General features: G+C 41.0%; 1 protein-coding gene across 1 annotated transcript in view; it reads left to right on the top strand.

Annotated features, from left to right (window-relative positions):
• LOC136631897 (mannosyl-oligosaccharide 1,2-alpha-mannosidase IA-like) overlaps positions 1–24035 on the top strand; it is a 199009-nt gene that overhangs the window by 150221 nt on the left and 24753 nt on the right. The window contains exons 6-8 of the mRNA XM_066606378.1: positions 13543–13666; positions 17637–17730; positions 22011–22126. Coding sequence (XP_066462475.1) covers positions 13543–13666; positions 17637–17730; positions 22011–22126 — 334 coding nt within the window. The remainder of the gene's footprint in view (positions 1–13542; positions 13667–17636; positions 17731–22010; positions 22127–24035) is intronic.

The following is a 24035-nucleotide window of genomic DNA, read 5'->3' as shown; positions in this document are numbered from 1 at the left end:
CGCCTTTAGGGTCACCGAGGGTCAGGAAGACTGATGGCAGAGGCTTCATCAGTGACCAGCAGTGGTATGAGTTCAGTACCAGAGCAGAGACAAAGTGGACAGTGTCCCCAAAGACACCTGTGGGGGAAAAAAAGCATGGGCATCTGGTGTATGATTAGTGATTCAGAGAGACGGACGTTACTTACCCAAGCTGACCACATTAAGCGACCGATAATTTTCCTGTGTGTGTGTGTGTATATATATATATGTATGTGTGTATGTATGTATGTATGTATATATGTATATGTATGTATATATATATATGTGTGTGTGTGTGTGTGTGTGTGTGTGTGTGTGTGTGTATATATATATATATATGTATATATATGTATATATATGTGTGTGTGTGTGTGTGTGTATATGTGTATAAATATAGTGTGAAAAAATATATACATGATGCATTGCTGAGCAAGTTGCACTACCACAACTCTTTACTGTAGGTTATACAGAGATGGCTAAACTATTCATGAGGAACCACCGCTTCAGTGTTATCCCGGTGCGCCTGACATAACATCACACCAGGAAGAGACCACTTACACTGCAAGGATAGAAACCAGGTTAAATGCAACAATTCTGGCTGCACTTCATCAAATATACATATGCTTAAGAAGTGATAGCCATTTTGTGCTGTGAAAGGATATATACATTACCAACGGAGTCAGTCTGTGATTATAGGAGATTTCTTTCTATTTTGCAGCTAGGCTTCCATAATTCAGAAGGAAATAATATTGATTTATCAATTAAAAAAATCACTCTATTTCCTTTTGTGCACGCATTATACAATCCACATTGAAAATGAAAATCATTACTAATCGTACACAACAATAGAGCAATTTATCCGAATATAATTTCTAAGTCTGAGAATAATGAACTCTTCATGTGCGCCAAGTTGAAGCCTGAGCAGTGGATAATTTTATGTTGTGATCATGGCTCTGATTGCTTGGCATTCTCCATTATTTAGTTCCACATCTAATATGTTGTAATACAATGTGCAGGTGCCATGTAGTCTGTCTCTGCTGGAAAGTATTTTGGTAATCATCTTGTTTTGCAAACGTCCTCTAATTCCTGTACGTCAATGACTTATTTTTTATTTTTTTTTTTTACTTGTAGAAAACTGGAATTTGTAGCCCCTCCATTTTCATCATTTTTGCATTTTGAGTGACTACATTCAGGTATAGGAAGTCCCACTAGACCACGTGCAGTTGTCGGGCCTTAGAACTGCTGCAATAAACCTAACATGAAAGTCATTTTACTAGCGCTCTTCATTGCTGCCAGCTTCCTCTTATATGATGCCACCATTTGTCTGCCGGCATGATGAAGCGTGTTTGTAAATAAAGTGCTATAGCTGCTAGCTACAGGATACTCGGCACTTCTAGGACTATCTGAGCCATAGCTCTCCAACTCCAGATAATTACTACAGGCCATTTGCAGAAGTGGGAAAATTGAGCCGCCCCAGAGCGTTATGCAGAGCATCTCTGTATTGGCGGAGTTATAAATAGTTGGACCCTGGAGATTTCTGTTTTGCTAGTACGGTATCAGATCACACTGCAGTAACTCACTCCTGCATTGAATTAGCTGCCCACAGAACATATTCATGATTTAGCAGTCATTGGCAAGACTTATTTAGGTAACGGAGTTTGTTTCCTGTAATGGTGACCAGTGCTCGTCTGTAGGTTTTCCTTCTATATACTTATATAGTATATTACATAGATTGAAGAAAAAAAAAAAGACTTGTGTTCAACCAGGGGATAGGAGAAAATGAAGATAAAGCAAACCCTGGCTCTCTGCTGTACCATGTTGCAATGCTTTTTGTGTCATGGGGACGCAGATACAATTGAGCAGTGATCTCCAACAGCCCACTGCAGCATGGCCAGCCGGGAATGTACTTAGTTGGGCCTGGGATGAAGAGGATTATGGGTACATTTTTGGAACCTTTTTCCCACCTATTAATCCAGAGGTAGATTGCGTGTTTAGTGTTTTTTGTTTGTTTTTTTCTTTAAAAAAAATGGTAAAATTTCCTTCCTGAGCCCAAGAGACAACGGGATTGGATCAACTTTCAAAATATAATTCAATGCTTTTTTATGATCGTTAATGTAACTTTTTTCTAAGAAATTGTCTAAGCCTCTCTTGAAGCTATCAACTTACTGCTGTGACCTTCTCTAGAGGTAGGCTATTCCACACTCAGTTAATGTTTAGGAATGCCCCTTTAAATCCTTTTGATTTTGCTATAAAAATGATTTGTCAGGAAGAGAAGGGGGTAATCCTCGACCGCTCCTTCCTCTGTCGCTGATTTGTCATGGACGCTCCCGCCACTACCAATTGTCACGGCAGAGCCTCGATTGATAACTCTGGCAAAATTTTAAGTGCCGAGTTGTTAGAATGCTGGCAGGTTTGTACCCAGCTTTCCCAGGCTACACGCAGAACGGAAGCTCAAATCACACCCTAGTCAGTCTAATGTCCACAAAACTCTACAATACCCACACACACTCAGTGCTAGCTTGTATCGCAGGGAAGCTGGAACCTGGACTAAAACTTATAAACACAATTTTCGAAGTTAGTTTATTTTAAAACGGACTTGACTAATTTAATATTTATGCAAAAAAAAAAGACTAGCAGTTCTAAATATTCACAAGTATACAAAAACATACAGAAAAAGATGTTAAAATGGAGGTAGGATTTACAGGCAAACACAACAGACAGTATTTTTAAATAAAGCAAGGAGAAAATAAAGATTCCAGATTTGGGATATTCGGGCCCAAAGTTCAGTTCTTGTGGAGTCACTGAAGCAAATTGGAAAGCCTTACGCCGTAGTGTATCTCCAATGTCTAGCCCCAAGTTATAAAGGATTTTCTACACCTACCCCCGCCCCCTCTAAAGTCATTCCAGGAAGGATGGAATGGAGGTGTGGGTTCCTGTGGGAAAAACCATAATTCTCCATTTCGGCCATATCTCCGCAATAGATCCTCCAATTGAGAATATCTGCCTGGCATATTTCTGGACATGATTTTATCTATTCAGCGATCTCAAACATGACAGTTAAATTATAACCACGTATGCAAATACACCATTTAGGGGTGTTCTGGGGCCCATACCTCAATATTTGTAGATGCGTTTTAATCATCTGCCCCGCCCAATTTCATAAATATAATTCATATTGGGCTAGGACCTTCGCACAACCAGTAATCCTTCAGTAAAAGATTTTCTCCAGATTTCCCCAGAGGTGTCAAACCTCTCTGATGTTCCTCTGTCCCTGGCTAATTTTATTACCATCATGATTTCATGCAAATACATATCAGATACCTAGGTCTTTAGTAGTTGATCAGCAGGGCTGCTCGGGATCGGTGCTGATCGCTCTGCCTGCTGTCAGTGCAGAGGGACAGATGTCACCATAGATGGTCAGGGAAAGAAGTGTAATAGTCGGCTTCACTGCCATTGAAATCGTTGGGAGAACTGCCTTCCATTACACATCAAGTTCCTTATTGTCATCAGGACTGGATATCTGACCTTGACTGCAATGACAGCATCCAACCAATTGACAGCCGGGTGAACGATCAGTTGATTGACGAGGGCCCGTCACTTGAGAACCCTAACAGTTAACTGAGGTCCTGAGAATAGGTCATCTGTAGATAGACCCAGAATACTTCTTTTTAATATTTTTTTTTCTTCAAAGACTTTGGCCTATGATGGGACAATCCACATGGAACAGCTTTTCATAATTTTCAATGGGCTATTTATCTACTTATACAAGTTGTAATTCCAGCCCCCAGATGTCTCTTTTCAAGACCAAATAAATTTTAATTCTTTTAATCCCCCCTTGGATATATGGTGCATGCAGGTTATTAGTACCCAGATATATAACTTTTATATTTATTAACATTGGAAATATGGCAAATAAGCGTCAAACCTTGTGTGTCCGTCTTGTAATCTGTGTAGAAGTATAGACTGCACTGCAATACATAGCTCGGTGTCATGTGCAAAATAGAAGCAGTTCTATTAAAAGGGTTTTCTTCTCCACAAAGACATCCCCTGTAATTACGCTCAATGTTTACTGTACTTAAATACATGTAATTTTTTTTTGTAATGCGCGGGTGACAAGTTAAGTGGTGGTACATAGTCAATGGGGCATTCTCTGTTTTGACTTGGTTGCTCCAGAATATGTCCATGCTGCTCGCCCTCCCTTCCTGCTTTTCATACACGGACAGGAGGAGCTACAGTATAAGCGGACTTCTCAGCTGCTGGAGAGCAAGGCATGCAGAACAGCTTTTATCCTACTCGTAAAGCTTACCATAAACGTTGTAGATCTAAAATCTGCTGTGTAGGACCGCCACACAGACTGTTGGTAGACCTCACCAAATTTCGAAATGGTAAAACGTGAAATACATAGAGACAGACACAGATGATGAGGGCATGAGAGAATCTAGGAGGACCTCTACAGGAGGTGGCTGGAAAGTTCCGAAAGTGCAAACAGAGCCATCATATCTCATCAGGAGATTACATTGGGGATTTAGGGTCTAGACGGATCTTCCATGAACCCAGGGAGCAAAGTTTGGAAAGCTGTTCTAATGCTCCTTTTTGACAGTTGTCATTTTTGGTGTGTTTTTTGAAGCATTTCTTAACCACAGCATAAAAGAATGAATGCATTTTTTAAAAATGTTTAAAAACTCTTTTTTAATAAAAATGCATGTTTTTTTAAAGAATAAAAAAAATGTTATGCTATTTTCTTGCTGTGCTTAAGAAACTCAAAGTTTGAGCACAGCCTTAAAGTCAGAGAAGGGAGAAGTGGGGAGATTTATCTCATGTAGTTAACTTCTCATTCTATATGAATAGGCGCACTGAAGTCTGAAGACTTCAAGTCTTGGTATAACGAACTGTGTTGCTACGAAGTGTCTGAGCAGACTATTTTTTGCCAAGGTAAGGAGCCCAGCTCTAATAAGGCTGAATCTATACGGCTGAGGATAACGCACAGAACTTGCAAGTTGTATTAACCCATTATTTTTAATGGGTAAATTTACATGGGCGATTTTTCGCAACATGTCGTATTTTCAAGTGTCGTACAAGAATAGGACTTGCCATGTGCGGTGTACTGCATATCCTATGGATAGCGTGTCTATGTGCTATGCAGTGCAAGGCTGTGCTCAAGATCTGTGTTATACAATATTGTGGAATATGCCCTCTTGTGGAACATAAAGCCCCAAAATCTGCACTGCTAACCGTATTTTGGTGCAAAATTGAAAATGAATCTGATGTGTAGGATACTGGACATTGCATGTCCTACTCTCGTCAGAATTGGACATGCTGCGGTTTTTCCTCACATGGACCATCCGCCTATGTGAGAACTCGCACATGTGAATAACCTCCGACTATAAGGTGTCCATGCGCCATCCATGAAATATACAGACAGCGCACACTTTAAATATGTGCTCATGTAAATGGGCCCTTTAACACCTTAGGGACTGGCCCATTTTGTGAACTAAGGACCAAGCGACTTTTCATAGTTGAATTGCATTAAAAGATATATATGTGGGTTTAATTCCATTAGTGACTGCCGTGAAAAGGCGTATTGGTGGTCACTAGGGGATTAAAGTAGGATCTTTTCAGGAATCCTCATAGGAACTGAAACTTATTAATTGTATAATGAAAACTGCTGCACATTTTCTAATATACTTTGTTCATCAGTTCTTAATGGTATTCAAGCTCTTGGCGTGCAGTGATTGAATGGTAAACGGCACTATTTTCCAGAGGATGATTGTCGGCCCTGAGAACACATGTACAGGACTCATTGCAAAATGGGTATATCAGAGCTCTTTTCCCCAAAACAATAAATCATGCAATCTCAAAGTAAACCGTAAGCTTTGCAAGTGAAGATGTTTAAAGGACCACTCGGGAGATTTTCTTTAGGCTGCCTGTCTACCGCCCGTGAGCAAGAGCTGGCAGGCGGATCTCCGTTGTGAGCCTATCTGACAGACTCACCACAGAGAATCGCGCAATTCGCAGCATGCTGCAAATTGCCAGCCAAGAGCAGCGAATCGCAATGATTCTCCGGTCGTGGGGGGGGGCTGTGCTTTCCATGGCAACGCTATGGAAAGCGTTCACTGCGGCCAGATTATCGCTGCGGGGAACGCAGTGAAAATTCACCCGTGGACAAGGAGCCCTTATTCCTCCATTATGTAGCTATCCCCCACTATATGGACGTGGGCTAGTGTAAGTCCGGGTTCGCACAAGTAGTTATGATAAGGGAGATTGTAGCTCCTCCTCCTCTCTATATACTTATGGTCCGTAGCCGTACCTGCAGTTACAAGCACCGGTCAGCGCGGAGGCTTCCGCCCCGCTCAGCTGATTGGTCAGGGTCCTAAGCGACGGACCCCAGACTATCAACTGTTAATGACCTATCCTGACAATAGGTCATCAATATTATTCTCCCTGGAAAACCCTTTTAATTTAGGTTAATATAATAACAATCTGTATATGGTGCCAAGATATTCCACAGCACTTACAAAATGGGGGAGAATGGGTACAAAAAACACTTACATGTAGTAATCAATTGAAAGGAAACAATAGGGGTGAGGGTCCTGCTAGAACGAGCTTACATACTACAAATAATGGGGTGATACAGAAGGTAAAGGGCTGGAGATGTGCGCGGTATGGTGAGGTGAAGAGTGAGGGGTGCTACACACAGACAATGGTCAGTTTGAGCGGTAAAGTGGCTGAATCGATATGACTGCAGGGGGTGGTTGATTACAGCTAACGGGTTGCAGTCAATAGGACAGGGAGCATGTTATTGGGAGAGGGGGTACAGAGGGGTTTGGTTTAGAGAATATGGCATGCTTCCCTGAAGAGGTGCATTTTTAGAGGATGCCTGAAGTTTTTTGTGTCGGGGATTGCCCAGATAGTTTTGGTAGCGTGTTCCAGAGGACTGCTGCTGTTTAGAGTCAGGAATGAGGGGTTTTAATTAAAGGGGCGCTTAATCTGATTTAGTTAGCAGAGCGGCGGGCACGAAATGTGATGGCTTGAGATTAGAAAGGCAATGTAGGGCCGAGCAGTGCTGTGGAGAGCTTCATGGATGAAGGTAGTGAGTTTGAATTGGATTTTGTATTCAACAGGCAGCCGATGCAGTGACTGGCACAGGGCAGAGGCGTCTGATTAGCGACTGGACAGGAAGATGAGCCTGATCGCTGCATTTAGGATGGATTGGAGAGGGGAGAGTCTGGCACAGGGAAGGCTGATCAGCAGCAAGTTGCAGTAATCAAGCAAAGTGTGGATGGGGACACATTGAGCATTTTTAACCTGTCCATGGTGAGAAAGGGGCGGATTCTTGCGATCTTCTTGAGGTGCAGGTGACCTGTTCAGGCGAGAGATTGGATATAGGAAGACAATGATTGTCCCTGCAGCAGACAGAAAGGGTATAACCTCAACGAATACTGTGCTAATGCATCACAAGATTTATTGAAAGTTTAAAAAAACCAAAACTTTCAAGCTGTAGCCTGATAACCATTAGACAGGGGGCTGTAGTGCATGGAAGTGATAGAATGCACAAAGGAGACCTCCAGAGTGTGACAGGCAATCAGGTTAAGGGGAGGGCAGGGATGGAAAAAAATGTGTTTTCAGTGGAGTGGCCCTTTAAAGGGGTTGTCCCGCGAAAGCAAGTGGGATTATACACTTCTGTATGGCCATATTAATGCACTTTGTAATATACATCGTGCATTAAATATGAGCCATACAGAAGTTATTCACTTACCCACTCCGTTGCTGGCGTCCCCGTCTCCATGGCTCCGTCTAATTTCAGCGTCTAATCGCCCGATTAGACGCGCTTGCGCAGAAGGGTCTTCTCCCTTCTGGTTGGTCCGGGCACGAGCGGCGTTCTGGCTCCGCCCCCTTCTATGCGTCATCGCGTAGCTCCGCCCCGTCACGTGTGCCGATTCCAGCCAATCAGGAGGCGGGAATCAGCAATGGAACGCACAGAGCCCACGGTGCATCGTGGGTGAAGATCCCGGTCACCATCTTGGAGGAAAAGAAAGAAGATGCAGAGAGGGGATTCGGGTAAGTAAAAAATTTTTTTCACCACATCCCTTGGGTTTGTCCTATGCCTATGCAAAAAAAACAAAAAACGTTTTGGCGCAGGACAACCCCTTTTAAGGCTGTAAAGATCAAAGTATACTAGCTAACCAGATTCAGATGCTTTTAGGTCAGAAGATTCTAAGATACTTGACTTTTTTTTATTTTTTTTATTTCTTTGCCTTTTTTCACCATCATCCCCCTATCCCAGTCTGTAAGATGTGAATATATTGCGTGTTTTCCTGGAATACCTCCTACTTGATTCTCACATTCTAGTATACACGTTACAGAATGAGCCCTGACACAGCACAGTTCCTGCCACATGCTACTATGGTGGTGCATTTGTTGAAATTCCTAATTACTTGTCGAGGTCATAAGCACCACCTCTGATTGAATGATTTATCACTTGTTAATATCTCTCTGGCTGTCGTCTGTGTTATTTTAAAATGTACAGAGCTGAGTCAGCAGCTGCCACTCTCACGGGTGCCCAAATTTTGTCATCAAAGATATCCCTCATTAAGTAGTTTTGGCTGCAAGTCTGAAATTAGAATTTAAAGCTTTCGTGAGGTTTACAGAATACGTAAACGGCATTGAAAGCAACAAGTAGTAAGTAATAAGCTGTTGTGACTATTTTACGTGATTTAAATTGGCCCATTTCCCAGTTATGTAAGAATGAGTTTATAAGAGCTGAACCATCGCAAAACATTGCAATGGAGCTCTTTCTGTTATCGTACAAAGCAGTTGCATCATTGTGAAATTATTTAGTGGTACACATGTGGTAAGCAGAGAGCTCGTCTTTATATCTTGGATGTTCACCATTGTCTAAATACACAAAGCACTAACTATTAATGCGCAGCCATACGTTGTTACTAAACGGCATAACTGAAGCATTGTCTAGACAGGCGTATATACGCTAGGAGGTTTTTTCGTGATAAATAGAATTACAATAACTGGATTCTGATTTTTGCAGTAACTAATGTAAGAAGTTTTTTTTTATATATATTTATCTCTGATAATTTTGTGCTCATACGAACTCCACAGTCTACTGCCATAGCAGCTGGTTAGCATGAATTGCTTTGCAGAACTTGAAAACGTCTCTATTTTCTTTTTGCACGCCTTTTTATTTGTTTGTTTTTCATGGTTCTCTTATCAGACATGTTTTTAAATGCACTCAACATTGAAAGTGCAATATCAAGAAGGAAAAGTCTTGCAATTATGGAAATCCCAGAAACAAGAGACAAGTAATGATATGCAAATGAGAAGAAAAGGGGGAAAAATGTTCCAAACCTCTTGACCTATTCAGTATTGGGTATGAGTGCCACATGTAGAAATACATCCACTTACACGCCTTGGCATGCTATCTGTGAGGTTATTAATGTTCTGCCATGCTGAATGCACTTAGGCATGCAAGTCAAGATGATCTGCTGGCAACTCCCTTTGCATTGGGAGCTTTAAATTCATTTAAATGAGATTCCCAGATGCGCTTGATGGGAGTCCAGTTCAGAGATGCTGCAGGCCATGGCAACACGTCTAGGCCATGTAGGCTACTCATAGTTGCATAAACAACATATGGCCTGGCCTGCTGAAAAACTGAACCTGGGACACTCTGAGAAATGGTCATACCACTGGTTCCACAACCAAATCAACGGAAGATGAGTTGTTAGTGTACCTGGAATGAAGACTAAAGGGCTCTGCCAACTCAGACCTAGGAATAGGGACCAGTGTGACTTTCTCTCGTGATAGTCTCTTTATTGTGTTGCCCAGGTGCTGCTCAGACCAATCTGTGGCTATCATTGCATCCAAGACAAAAGCAGGACTCGTAGCTGAAGAGGATAGACCTCCATTTTAGCCTCCCTTGTTTTCTTGCTCTTCACCATGATATCCTTTGGGAGCAATGGCCTTAGGTTAATTGAACACCTATTGCTAGACATCTGGCTCGTAGCCCAATGTCATGCAAGTACCTTCTGATGGTTTGTGTAGTCACTGTTTGGATGTCCCATTCCAAGCCTAGGCAGTCAAATTTCATGTTGCAGTACAGAATGCATCACTACTTGCCATTCTGATGATCCTTCTGTGCAGAGGTTTGCCTCTGCAATTCTTGCTATCATTCGAGTTGGTAGTTCAACATTGCGTGTCGTAGTAGTTAGAACAGTACTGGCTTCTAAGCCCACATTCTCAACGATCTGCCGGATTGATAAACTGGGGCGTCCCAGTTCAAACATTCTGTCCCTCTGTTTGCAAAACATGGCTTTGATATCATTAAAGCCCCTCCCTCATGCCACAGTACAGTTCTTTTTTTCCCCATTATTTGTATTTCCTGTGCCTTCGCTAGGCGATGTCAATTGCGTATGGACTGCAGGTCAGAAGGCCTCCATTGAAGTCAATGGAGGCTGTCCACAGCAAGATAGAGTATGCTGCGATTTTTCGTCCTGCTTGCGGAATGTGCAAATAGTATCCACGCGTGTGAAAGAAAAGGCAAAGGTATATAACTTTTCAATGCATGCTATTTTGCTGTGCATCATCCATGCAGACGCCGATCACGTATTCCACAATAGGAATCCGGTTGTGTGAAGTAAATCTAATCTGATCGTCACTAAACATGGAGCCAAGGTAGTTGCTTCTTCATTAGAAGAAACTTCGGCACTATGTAAAGAATGGAGTCTCCAGAATGCTGCGATTTCCTCCTGCCCAGGTAAAAAGACTCTCCTACAAGAATTCAAGGGGAATGGAGCTCTGTCCCTTCTTATGGCAAAAGTAATACTGTCTAAAAGCCTTTGAAACTTGCGTTTTTGCCATGACTATGCAAATATGTGAGGTTGCCTGTTAACTGCTAGTTTCAATGACTTTACATGAGGGTTTATATAGTATTTGCTGAAGTAGCATGCTAATGCCTAGTTGTGTGTTTTGTAGCTGTGCCCCTGTACAATATCTGGTTCTACTTCTTCTATACTACCTCAAGGTATACGTTTCTTCTTTGGATTCCTTGTTAGGACATGTCTCTGTGCTAACAAGTTTTAAGTTACTGTTCACCTTTCCCTAGATATTCTGTTAACCTGATCTTGTGTAATGACGTTGGTAGGTGCACTAGGTCTGAAATGGCTGCGTTTGACACTCCACGATGTACATAGGAATGTTGCTTCTTTGCATGACTTATTTTACAATCCTTCCAATATGGTACTCAACTTACTCAAATGTCTAGGGTTTACATTTCCCTTACAAGCATTACAAGTTTTGGAATGAAGCTTCCTTACATAAATCTGATTGTGCTCAAGAGACACATTTAAATTTGGGGAATCTTGGCTTACGCCATAATTTCCCCCCTCATATTTTCTTCACCTGTCCAAAAAAAATAGTCAATCACAAGTAAATTGACTGTGGCCTTTTCCTTAATTAAAGAACCAGTCTATGGCGGCGACATTTATGTTCCGGTGTGCTTGATTAATACTCTACAATATACCTTAGTCTCTATGTATACCCCTCACGTTAAACAAGTGAACTTCTTGTCAGTAGTCCAATATGTCCAGTCGGGCTCACGACTATTGGTTGGCGATTTTAATAAAATTGGCATTCCATAGTATGCTTCCTCATTAGTTTCTGCTCTTCATGAGCATGGATTATGCGATATTTAGAGGGTCTTACACTCTACTGAGCATGATTTTATTTTTTTTCCATTATCCTTGTAAAGTGAGCCCTAAAATTGATTAATAACACATTTTATGTACAGTAGTCCAACTATTCAGTGAAGTAAGGAAAAAAGAGACCTTCCCTTTTGAAATGTTGAAAACAGTAATAGTAACTCTACCAAATCCTGGGAAAACATCGTGTATCCCAACCAATTTTAGACCGATTGCGTTTAGACCAAAATCTGATATCTTAGCACGTAGACTGCCAGATATACCTCCCTCTCTTACAAGGATAGATCAAGTCAGTTTTGTTTTTTTAAAAAGCATGAAACTTTGGATGGTACTCGTCATTTCATAGATCAAACAAAACATTCATAAGCCCTATGATTTTTTTTATGTCAATTTCTATTATAAGATAAATGTCTAACATATATAATGTAACTAATTATGGCCTAAAAACCATTAAAGGTTTGAGATTTTGACGTTTTGTAAATATTTTATATTTTTTTCGTTTGTGCTTGAATTTTTTAATCTTTGTTGTATATTCTCTAGTATTAGCTGACCCGAGTATAAGCAGAGTCAGTAAGATTTACCACAAAAAACTGGTAAAACTTATTGACTCGAGTATAAGCCTAGCTATACTCTAGTATATACTGTGTAAACCCCCCCCCCCCCCCCACAATACTCACCTCCCAGCCGACATCTGTCTCCCCGGCAAGCTGCTTAAGAATTCTCCCCGCTGTCATCTCCCTGCTCGTTTTTGAATTCCTCCGCCATCAGCGCTCTAAGTAAGCGCTGTGATTGGATCGAGCGGCAGCCAATCACAGCCGGCGCTGGGGAATTCAAAGACGAGCAGGGAGATGCCAGTGGAGAGAATTCTTAAGCAGCTTGCTGCACCGCCGGGCAGACCATCACGCCGGGGACACAGACGCAGGCTGGGAGGTGAGTATTGCAGGTTTGTTTTTTTTACCCCACTCGAGTATAAGCCGAGGGGGCTTTTTCAGCATAAAAATGTGCTGAAAAACTAGGCTTATACTCGAGTATATATGGTAATTTAAATGTAGTGTTTCATTTTGGATTTCAACGAGCAGTTACATTTTATTTCTGAAAGCTGCTGGAGAGAATGTAGTGGTATATCCCCTTAAACTGGCCATTCTCCTTAAAAATTAGATCTTGGCCAAACTGCTACACAACACTGGCATCTGCTTATCTCCATTTAGAAAATAAAGGGTTGGCATGTTGAAATTTAATATGCCCAATTCTTCTTTTCCTTGTCATCTGCCATCATAGGTAAGTCGGGACATCCTCATATATACATTAGATGTGCATTGTGAGATTCAAATAATGTTCGTTCATCTGTGTATGGCCACCTTTAAGGAGCGACACCTCCTACTGTTTCAAAGAGTACAGCAGAATTGGTTATTGGCTTGTAAATATGTTGTATATTTTAATGGACAAACTACAGCTGCCCAGATTTTACAGTCCAGCTAAAGTAGCAATAATACATACTGCAGGAAATCCATCATTAAACCTAACACATTTATATAGTAGAGCAATAGAGCATTATGACAACTTTCCTATGAAATGTGCCAGAACTAAACCACATGAAAAAATCATGCCGTATTTGAGTTTGTGTAGCAATATTCAGATACATATGAAAACGTTTTTAAATATAAGGCAGCCTCAGCTTGTTACCAATTTACCGAATTACTTATGTAAAACCAAAATTACTTAATGTTGAAATGCAATTAGTAATTTTTTATGTGAAAAAAGATTTGATAAGTTTGCAGTTTAAAAACTGACTGTCCCTCATCCTGGATTTCTTTAGTGGCATTGGTCGAAATTGGCCATGGGCATCTGGAGGCAGCAGTATCTTGGCTGAATTTGGAACCCTGCACTTGGAGTTTATACATTTAAGTGAAATATCAGGAAATCCAGTTTTTGCTGAAAAGGTTAGTATGTACTTTATCACACTGTAAACACTGTGCTAAATAATAAGTCAGGCATCCATATAGTGGCAATACGCTTAGCCACATAATACATAGTTTTCAAAATGTTAAAAATTCTTGAAATATTTCTAGGTTAAGAGGTTGTCTATTTAAAAAAAACACACTTCCTATTTCAGTGTTAATTAAAAAAAAATAATAATAATTTGTACCTTTTATTCCATCATAAATGTGAGTTAACAGATAACTGGTGGTTGCCACTTTTATATGGTGCTATGTTCTTGCCTCTCTCAGCTACCAATGCCCACCTGTATTATCAGCTAGCGATGGCACGCTATTGAGGCACCAGCCACAGAGTCCTTTTTATTAGCACACAAGCCACAAATACATGGTTGTTTTGGGGGCTGTTCATGGCCTACGATGGTCCTGTATGTATGTAGTTTATATAATTTCTATAAAATATAACGCAAGTTCAGAGCAGCTGCTCAGCTCTAGTATATTTCTAAATAATGCAGTCACCGAATAAGTCAGAACAGTTCTCCCTCCAGTAATCACAGGTGGGATCTTCTCTGGTGATGTCCTTTTTCGTTTTTCTTCTGTATCCAAGCAAAAAGCACCATGAATACTATTTCCAGCTACAAGTCGTTTCTGCACTCTCCAAAGCCTGCCACTATTCCCTTCCTCAGTACCTCCCCAGTCTCCCCAATCTAATAATGGTGTGCCTCCTCCCACACCACCCAGTGGCTCTGGACACATTTAGTAATAGTCAATCTCTGTCCCTGAACATCTGGCCAGCAATGTTTTCACAGCACTTGCTGTTAGACGTTTGGTGTTCCTCTCTGGAGAGGATAACCCGACTCCTCCCCATTTCCTGATTACGCAATTCATTACAGGGTCGTGTGCAGACAGCTTCTCTGTCTGTCTCTGTCAGTAACTCTCTCCTGACTGCCTCTGTCTCTCCTCACTTCTCCCCTCAAATTCAGCTTCACTCTTTGCTTTGCCTCCCACCTTCCCCTTGTAGCTTCACTCTTTGCCTGGTCTCCCCCCCCCCCCCCCTCCCTTGTAGCTTCACTCTTTGCCTTGTCTCGCCCCTCTCCCTTGTAGCTTCACTCTTAGCCTTGTCTCCTCCCTCCCTCTTGCAGCGTCACTGATTGTCATCTGTCTTTCTCTCCCCCTTCCCTCGTGCCGGCTACAACTTCCTATCAATGTCGCTTGGCAAAGCAATGCTGCTCACTCTCTCGTGTTGACACCGCATCGCTGCCGTAGCCTCAAGATTGTAACTTTTTACACTCACCTGACTGCTCACTGACTCTATTAAACTGAAATATAATGATTTTACGGATGGTGAGCATGTGCCTCATCTGACACTAACAGCCACCAAAGTTAAAGCAAAGGGGTCAAAGTGCGGTGCAAGAAAAAGCAAGTAGGCTTATTTATATTAGATGGGGCTACATAAGACAGAAAGACATATAGGACTAATAAATACTAACGGGACAGTCGAACGGATAAATCCTATTATAGAGCGCATCAACCATTCAACCTTCTCAGCATACTGAAAATATCCCGATTTAAGGGAGGCAGAATGCTAGCTCAAAAAAGTCAAAAATGTGATGCACGATCACAGCCACCATAATCATATATATTCACCTAGTTATAAAAGTGAGGTTAACACAATTATGTCAAAGATATTTTCATTCCTTCCGCGGTCTATGATCTATAATGCCACCATAAACAAAATATTTAGGCCCCTTGCACACAATGTGATTTCCCGCAGAATTTCTGCCCCTGGATGCCTGCATAGGATTACATTACAAAACGCAATCATATGCAGATGGCCATGATTTGTCCACGTGAAAATACAGGACCATCCCTAAAAATATATCGGGTAAAAATGCTCACTTATTATCAGTGCTAGTGAAAATTTTTCCTGGTTCAAGGTGATTTACCGGCACGGTGGCAAAACCAATCACAAACGAACTGGACAGAATGTAACTTTTCTATGCATTTAAAAAAAGTGTGTGTGTAGATATGCATGTATGTACATAGCATAAACTTTAAAACTATCAGAAGACCTTGAATTACAGTCTCTTTAGAGGATTTTAAAAATGTGAGCGAAACTGCCAGGCCTTTGCAACATAAAGGGTTATCATGGGGACAAAGATGCTTACTTCACATGGTCTATGACTTAAGCTTCAAAGGAAGTTAGAAAATATTTTTCATTTTTTTCGCATTTTTAAAATCCTCTAAAGAGACTGTAATACAAGTCTTCTGGTAGTTCTCCTTTAAAGTTTTATGTTTGTAGTAGATTAAAGGGAGTCTTACAGAAAAATAGATCAAAATATTAAAGACTGCATTGGCTATTGTTTTAGCTTTGAGGATCTGTACATTTGAATACTGTTGACAGTAGGAAAGCCTAGTGCCTGCTGTGGTCTGGCAACTCAAAAGCAGCGTGGTGGTACACTTTGATTAATGGATTGTGAGGAATACTGGACTAGAAGGCACACAAGAAAATATAAGAATGTTGTGTTTTCTGCTCACGACCTCTGTTCCCTGTTATCTACGGAAAGCGTGATTGAGGGTGTAATTTTTAATAGAGGACATGATAAATATCTTTAAAAATATTGTATTTAGGGTTTCTGTTGTGTGGGTTTTTTTGTTGTGTTTTTTTTACTTTTTGATTCAGAAAGTAACTACAATTGGAGGTACACTGAAGTACAGTTTAAGTCCATTGAATTCTATATACTCCATATTACAGTTCTGTAACAGATAAGTCATTAATGCGGCAGTGTCCGAGGTCTTAGGGCTCCTACCCACTGGCGATAGACTTTACTGTGCTGCAGGAGTGAGTGAAAATGTATAATTATGAAACCAATGATTTTCAATGGTTTCAGTCTCAGATCCCACTAGCCCCACCCCCTCACTTGACTAGAGAAGGATTACTATAGCCCCTCTAGCTTTGCCCCCTCATGCCCCACCCCTGCTCTCAGGGAAGCCCTGGGAACCACCCCAGCCCCGCCCCCTATCTTCAAATATGTTAGGGGATCTCTTACATATCTTGTTTCTTCCCCTTCCCCCTTCTCTATGGGGGATTCCTAGCACTTCTCGATCTTCCCCTATTGATTTTAATGACATTGCAGATTTTTCTTATTGCGAAGCTTGAGTGAACACATCGCAAATGCGAATGAAACAATTGAAAATCATTGGTTTCATAATCATGCGTTTTCACTCACTTGTATCGCCAGTGTGTAAGAGCTGTTAGACTGATGGCAAACTGATTTATTATTACTATTCAAGTTAGTAGATCCAATAGTTGAGATTACAGCAGTTACATTCAGCTGACTCCACAGCCCACTTGGACACTCTTAATATCTCGACAAGAGTAGTAGTCTCCTACATATACATCTGATGTGTCTATATGCCTCCATTCACCCCGCTTATGCCAAGAAATGTGTAGATTACTATATCATACTAGTCTACATTTTTAAAGGTATATATATATATATATATAATAATTATTACAGGAACCTATGGTTGATGTCTCACTATATGCCTATCTAATGAAAATCTTGCATTCTTTTTATGGAAGTATAAGTTGGAAGACCATCCAAAAAAAGCCATCAATTTTTGTGTCAGAATTCTTAGAGATAATTTTGAGTGGTATATGTGGAAAATGCCAGGAAAAAACGCCCACTTTCAAGCACGTTGCGATTTGAATTAAATCTGTGGACCCAATAACTCCTTAAAAAATTAGAACATAACACCACTACAAACTTGTATTTTAAAGTTCCCTACATCTGAATGAAAAAGGCATCACAAACCGTCAGTATTAAAGCTGCCAAAGTGTAACAATCTGTTTGGAACACACAATGTTCTCTATGTATATAGTAATTCATATTTTACTTGACAAAGTATATCCGTTTCCATAAAAAGTGACTCTACTGTTGGTTTTGAACTCCAATATCAATGTTTATTTTAGGTAATGAATATTCGAAAAGTGTTAAGTCGATTGGATAAACCGCAAGGTCTTTATCCCAACTACCTGAATCCCAGCAGTGGTCAATGGGGACAACGTAAGTGTATTTACTTAGTGCTAATTAGAAAGCGATGTTTGCATCTGTGTATAACCAATACTGGCAGAAAATTGTTTGCTGCAATAAACATAATTAGAACAGATAGAATTTATCATTATGTTTAATCTGTATATTGTTACTTTTACTGACTGTTAAAGGGGTTTTTCGGGGCTGAGATATGACCTATCTTCAAAATAAATCATCAATATTAGATAAGTCAGGGTTCGCTGCTCAGGACGCCCAGCAAACAGCTGATGGAAGAGGCTGTGGAACTCGGGTGAGCCCTGCAGCCTCCTCTTAGGCATGTGACATCACTTTCACTGGTCACATGGTCTGAGAACAGCTCAGCCCCAGTCAAGTGATTGGGTTGTGCTGCTATACAATGTACAGTGCTGTGCCTGGTATGCGGTGAAGTGACACTGCGCTGACTCCAGTGCCACAGTCACTTCAAACAGCTGATTGATGGGGGATCCTGAGCAGTGGGCTATCACTGATCTGATATTTATTTTTTTGGAAAGGAAGGGGGGCGATGGAGTCAGGTCATTCTCTGTATAGAGGCACACCAAACAAGAGTGGCGGAAAAAGCTACTTGTGAAAAAGTTGCAGGATAGCTCAAAGACAACTGGAAGAATTGCAAATGAAATATTGTGTTGTGCATGGCACGGTTACTCAGTATTATATGAAAGATACATTAAAGGGATTTTCTGGGATCAATCGATTCATGACCTAGTCACAGGATAGGTTGTCAATATGAGATCGGCAGGCCTCCAACACCCAGAAGCCCCACTGTCAGCTGATTTCCCGTACCACTGTACATCAGAACAGCTCCATACACTACAGCAGTCGATATCGGTATTGCAAGCTCTGTGTCGGACCTCCACCAATCAGCTATAGGTGACTTAATGCTGTGGATAGGTCAACGGTGGTACAGTCATGGAAAACCCCTTTAAGATGTTGAGGAACAGGGTTTTTTTTTTAGAAGTGGCTTCTTTGTGTTGACTTCGGTAAATACTGTTGTAAACAAATGTAAGCTGGGATGACTTGGCTTTATGACATTTAGCACCAGGGTCGGAGATTTATCACTGACTGCTTAGCAGGCTAGTAACTAGATAGAGAGATAATGATTACTTTATCTAATTGAAGAAAAATCCACAATATAACTTTTCTCGATCTAATTTCTACCACTTAGTGTTACTGTCACATCCCCACCGCACTATAATCTCCTAGACATGTATAGGACAGCAGATTTTCCAGCACCACATGATCTTCAGAGGGCGACAGTGGTGGATCGTGGGAGTGGATGGCTATAAAGAAAATACATCACCCGACCCCTAGTCATCTACCCTGGGAGCACCATAAGTTCCTGGTGCTATGGGGACGTGGCCGCTCTCTTTCACAGATATTGGGATTTGATAGCTAACACAAAGTAACAAATTATTTACATTTTAGTAGGACCTATTAAATAAAATATTGTATTTCTAGTTTCCGAAGGTCTTAAAAAATAAGTAAATAAAAAAACAACTTCCAGGCTTGGACAGTGGTTTAGGTAGGAAAAGAACATTTGATTCCCAGCCTGCTTGAATGATGATCTCACACAGTAACAAGACCTTGTGAAGCAGCTCTGGCTGTATATGCTCATTGATAATGAGTCACACAGAGCTCAAGAATACAGGGGGGATAAAAAGTACAGAGCTTTAACAAAGCAAACTTTTGTGTCTTTATTCACTCTCTCTTAAATATATATCCCTATTCATAATGGTAATTGCTGCAGGAGAAATGTTTCTGCCTTGTGACCAGTAACTAAGGGACCAATAAAGATTCTTTGTTCCACTAACAAGATGCAGGGCTTTACAAGGTCCCCTAATTTAGCATGAGCATTTTACATCGCTATATGCTTTGCAGGGTGACCAGAACACATGAGGTCCTGCTGTATATCTGGTGTTCGCAGACTTTTCACTTTCTTCCATTTACCACGTACAGTTGTAGTCACAATTATGGGTCCCAGAAATGAAGTTTCTTCAGTATACTGAATTGTACCTATTCTTGAGTCATTTGAATACTGGATTTACCTCCTGTCAGGTAAACATAATCTTCCCACATATGTCTATATGTGGCTGCTAATACACACCACAGTGTAGGTGGTTTAAAAACACATTTAACATATATCCCGGGGAGAGCATTATAAATGAACACAAGCTCTGCATTCATGAGGTTTTTATCCAGCTAATCCCAAATGGTGGGTGGATATATATTAAGAGTCACACAATGGGAAACCTTCATTTCAGAGTAGTCTTAGCAGAGGTTAAGCATATGTTTATGCAACTTTTCTTTTTAAGCAAGAAGGTTTTTTGCCGTAGGTTTTTTTTTTTTTGTGGCACGATTACAGCATCCTACTTGGTAATCAGCAGGTGTAGAGCAGTATCTCTGAATCCTCAATTCTTGGAGGGGATTACCATCTATTACAATGTTAAATTTAAACTTTATGCTTAAGATTTCTATATAAAGTCGCTCCCATGTTCTGGTGATCGTGATACACGTGCCTGGTGAACTCCCCAACCAGCTGATGTTATTGTGAGAAGCTGTGGGCTGCCAGTCTGTCAAAGTGAAATATGCATCTTCCTGTCCCTAACCGTGGGGTACCAGATGGGGAGCCACTTATATGGTCTCTGAATCTGCTAAGGTTCTGCTCTAGGTTCTGATATGGTAACTTTAAGGTGATGTTCCACAAATGCTTTTTAAGGGGGACCTATCAACACACCTGACATGTCTGCGTTGTTAGAAATCTTATTCCCCATGTAGTCTGCTTGAAGACCGCATTTCATCTTGGGATAATAGATATATTACAACATACAAAAAATATTGATATAAAGACAAAGGTCCCTTTCACATTTGTGTTTAGGATCCATTAGGGCATCCTATTTCTCTGTTTTGCTTTTGGAACTGAGAAACTAAAGTTAAACTGAGTTTAAACTGATCCATTTTCACTAGAGATGAGAGAGTATACGCGCTAAGGCACATTACTCAAGCGAGTAGTGCCTTAGCCGAGTATCTCCCCGCTCGTCTCTAAAGATTTGGGCGCCGGTGACTGGTGAGTTGCGGCGGGGAGCGGGAGGGAGAGAGGGATCTCCGCTCCGTTCCTCCCCGCTCTGCCCTGCCGCCGGCCCCCGAATCTTTAGAGACGAGCGGGGAGATACTCTGCTAAGGCACTACTCGCTCGAGTAATGTGCCTTTAGCGAGTATACTCTCATATCTCTAATTTTCACCATTGAAATCAATGATGGAGAAAAAAATGTCAAGGTTTCCATTTTAATCTGTTCCCTTTGACTACTGTTTTTTGTTTGTTTTTTTTTCTCTACAGGAGCAAAAAACGCAGACCGCTTTTTTTTGGGCCTGTAAAAAAAACAACTGTCAAATGGAACAGATTAAAATAAAAACATTTACTTTTTTTCCCATCATTAATTTCAATGGTGAAAATGGATCAGTTTAAATTCAGTTTAACTTCAGTTTCTCTGTTTCAAAAACAAAACTGAAAGCCAAGAGGCCGAATGCAGATGTGAAAGGGGCCTTATTTCTTAGTCTGAATAGGTAAACCTAAAGGTGTGGTCCCAGGAAGGTTATGGTTTAGTTAAGGCCAGCCTGTAATTGTAAGCATTTTTTGTATTTACACTTATTAAAGCTTTTATATAATCAGATATTCCTGAAAAAATATTGGCATAGCGCCACCTAGGTTTTTTTTTTTTTTTTCTTCAATTGCTTTTGTGGCCACCTCATAAGTGTTCCAAGGTGGTCACACATGCTCAGTCTGGCTTCTCGCTTTGCTCTACTGGATGTTAAGCAGCGGCTTCTGAAGCTACATTGTCTTCTTACCCAGTGGAGCAGAGAGGGAAGCCAGTATACTGAGTATGTGTAGCCACTTTGGAACAATTACTGAGGTGGACATAGGATAGAAACAGCAGGTGGCGCTATTCTAATGTTTCTGGAATCTCTATGGATGTCTTTTTTTTGTTGTTTGTTTGTTTCCTTGTTTTTCAATAAGTGTAAATATAGTTAAATTCAGCCAAGTATTCTAAACCTTTTTGTAAGGAATATTTTTTCATGAAACGATGTGTAGGTGTCTTGGGCTGCCCTTTATAATTCCCAAATTCTGTCGGGCATGTGGACAAGGGTTATCCTTAGCCTTGTGTTTAACAATTATTTAAAACCTGGTAGCCTTGTAATGTTTCCCTTTATAAAATGGCTATGGTGGTCCTTATCACTCTTAATATTCTTGTTTCTTTAAGACCATGTATCTGTGGGAGGCCTTGGAGATAGTTTCTATGAGTATTTGCTGAAGGCCTGGCTAATGTCCGACAAGACTGATGAAGATGCCAAAAAGTTGTATTACGATGCTGTTCAGGTAAATGAAATCCAATTTCGTTCAAAGAAAGCCCAAGTATTTTAATAGCTATGGTCTTCGTTATTGTGCAACAATGCAGAATGACAGTGGATTTAATTAGACCTCTTTGGCCAACAATCTCTGTGCTGTTTATAGTGGTTAGGCTGGGTCCACACTAGGGCTGATTCGCAGCGGAATGTCTGCAGCGGGCATTCTGTTGTAGATTAGCCACGGAAATCCTGTCTCCAAACTGCGGGATTTGAAGCAGGTTTTATCACGTATTCTTGTGTGGAATTCACCCCCTCATCGAGAAGAGATGAATTCCGCAGCAGAAACTGCAATAAAATTGACGCCCTGCCGAATTGAATTCCGCACCACGTCAATTTCCGCACAGGTTTTGTGCAATTATTTCCGTAGCTTGTAGACGAGATTTTCAAAATCTCATTCACTTTGCTACAACTGTAAATGCCGCGGAATTTCCGTCCGCACGGACATTTTGCGGCAAGCCCGCCCTGTGTGAATTCCACCGTGTAAATCTTTGTAAAGTGATCTTCATGTTATCTACTGCATACAAAAGACAACTCTAAAGACTGACAGCTGGCTTATCTCTTGGGAAGCTAAATTGAAGTCTGAAATAAAGTGGAGAAAAATATCTTTGACATAAGCCACTTAGCACATCAATGAAAATACACCTTCCCCCACCATAAAGCCTGGTGGTGGAATTCCCTTCTGTGTACTGTAGTAGTAGGTAAAACCAGTGGAAGCTGTGCCTGTAGTTACAAGTGCCGGCCACTACACGGGGTCAGAGCAGCAGCTTCTGCTCCTAGCTTGGTGTATTTGTGCACCCCCTGATAGTGCTGCAATCATCTGATTGGCTAGGGTCCGCCGCTCAGGACCCTGACCAATCAACTATTGATGACCTGTCCTGAGGATACGTCATTAATAGTATTTTTCCTGTAAAACCACTTTAATGCTGTTCATGGTTCTGGTAGACTGAAACTTCTGATAGGTTCCCTTTTTAATGTGTAAGATATAACAAAGTTAATACATGGAGATGCTCTTGCCAAGAAGGTTGCAATTGCATTGTCATATCTAGCTTATTTTATTGGTCTGTGACTTGCAATATGTGATCCACTTTTGCAATTTGCCCTCTATATATTAACCAAAAAGACATTACAGTAATCATCATGATTTGGCAGGTTAGAGTGTTTGGAAATGCCTCGTTAGGGTATAGGAAAGTAATGGCAAGATGAATTAAGGCTTATGCCTATTAGTAATAGCAGAGAGCCATTGCAACTAGCTATGACAGACCAGTGGTGACGCCGATTATCAAAATACTAACAACGACCTGTCCGTGCGTCAGTGAGTGGGTTTGTGAGTGATTTACATGCTTTGCCCCTGATCACATGACTGACTTCATCAAAGGTCCTTCATCCCCCAGTGAGGGAGTTACATACTCTGCTCCTGATCACATGACAATGACATCACAGATTCTGTACACCTACGGTTGCTGTCCAGCTAGGTGTTCGTTAGTATTCCATAGCAACTGAGGCTGCAGGGGGTTTTTAGTCTGCCCGTAATATGCACAACGATGCAGGACCTGTGCTGACATCACCATCATGTGATAAAGGGTTGGAGCATGACGGTGACGTCATCACAGGTCCTTCATCTCCACTGCTGTGCTGCTTCTGATCCCTGTTGTATGGGATTAACAAGGTATGTAGCAGAGCTGTCTGTGTGACGTTCATGTAGCACAGCTGTGGCGCATTGTGCAATCAAACACTGGTACTATAATGTCCTAATAATTACTAGTATGTATTACTATAGATTTTCATTGCTCCCTTTCACCCTCACCTCTACCACTGGACCCACAACTATCAGCTATCTGTCAAGGGACAAGGTTGAGTTAAAACACTTGGGGCGGAACGGA

This window comes from Eleutherodactylus coqui, chromosome 1 (genome assembly GCF_035609145.1).
Source record: "Eleutherodactylus coqui strain aEleCoq1 chromosome 1, aEleCoq1.hap1, whole genome shotgun sequence".
NCBI classification, from domain to species: Eukaryota; Metazoa; Chordata; class Amphibia; order Anura; family Eleutherodactylidae; genus Eleutherodactylus; species Eleutherodactylus coqui.
Note: the sequence above shows the minus strand (reverse complement) of the source record. Positions and strands in the feature narration are given on the sequence as shown.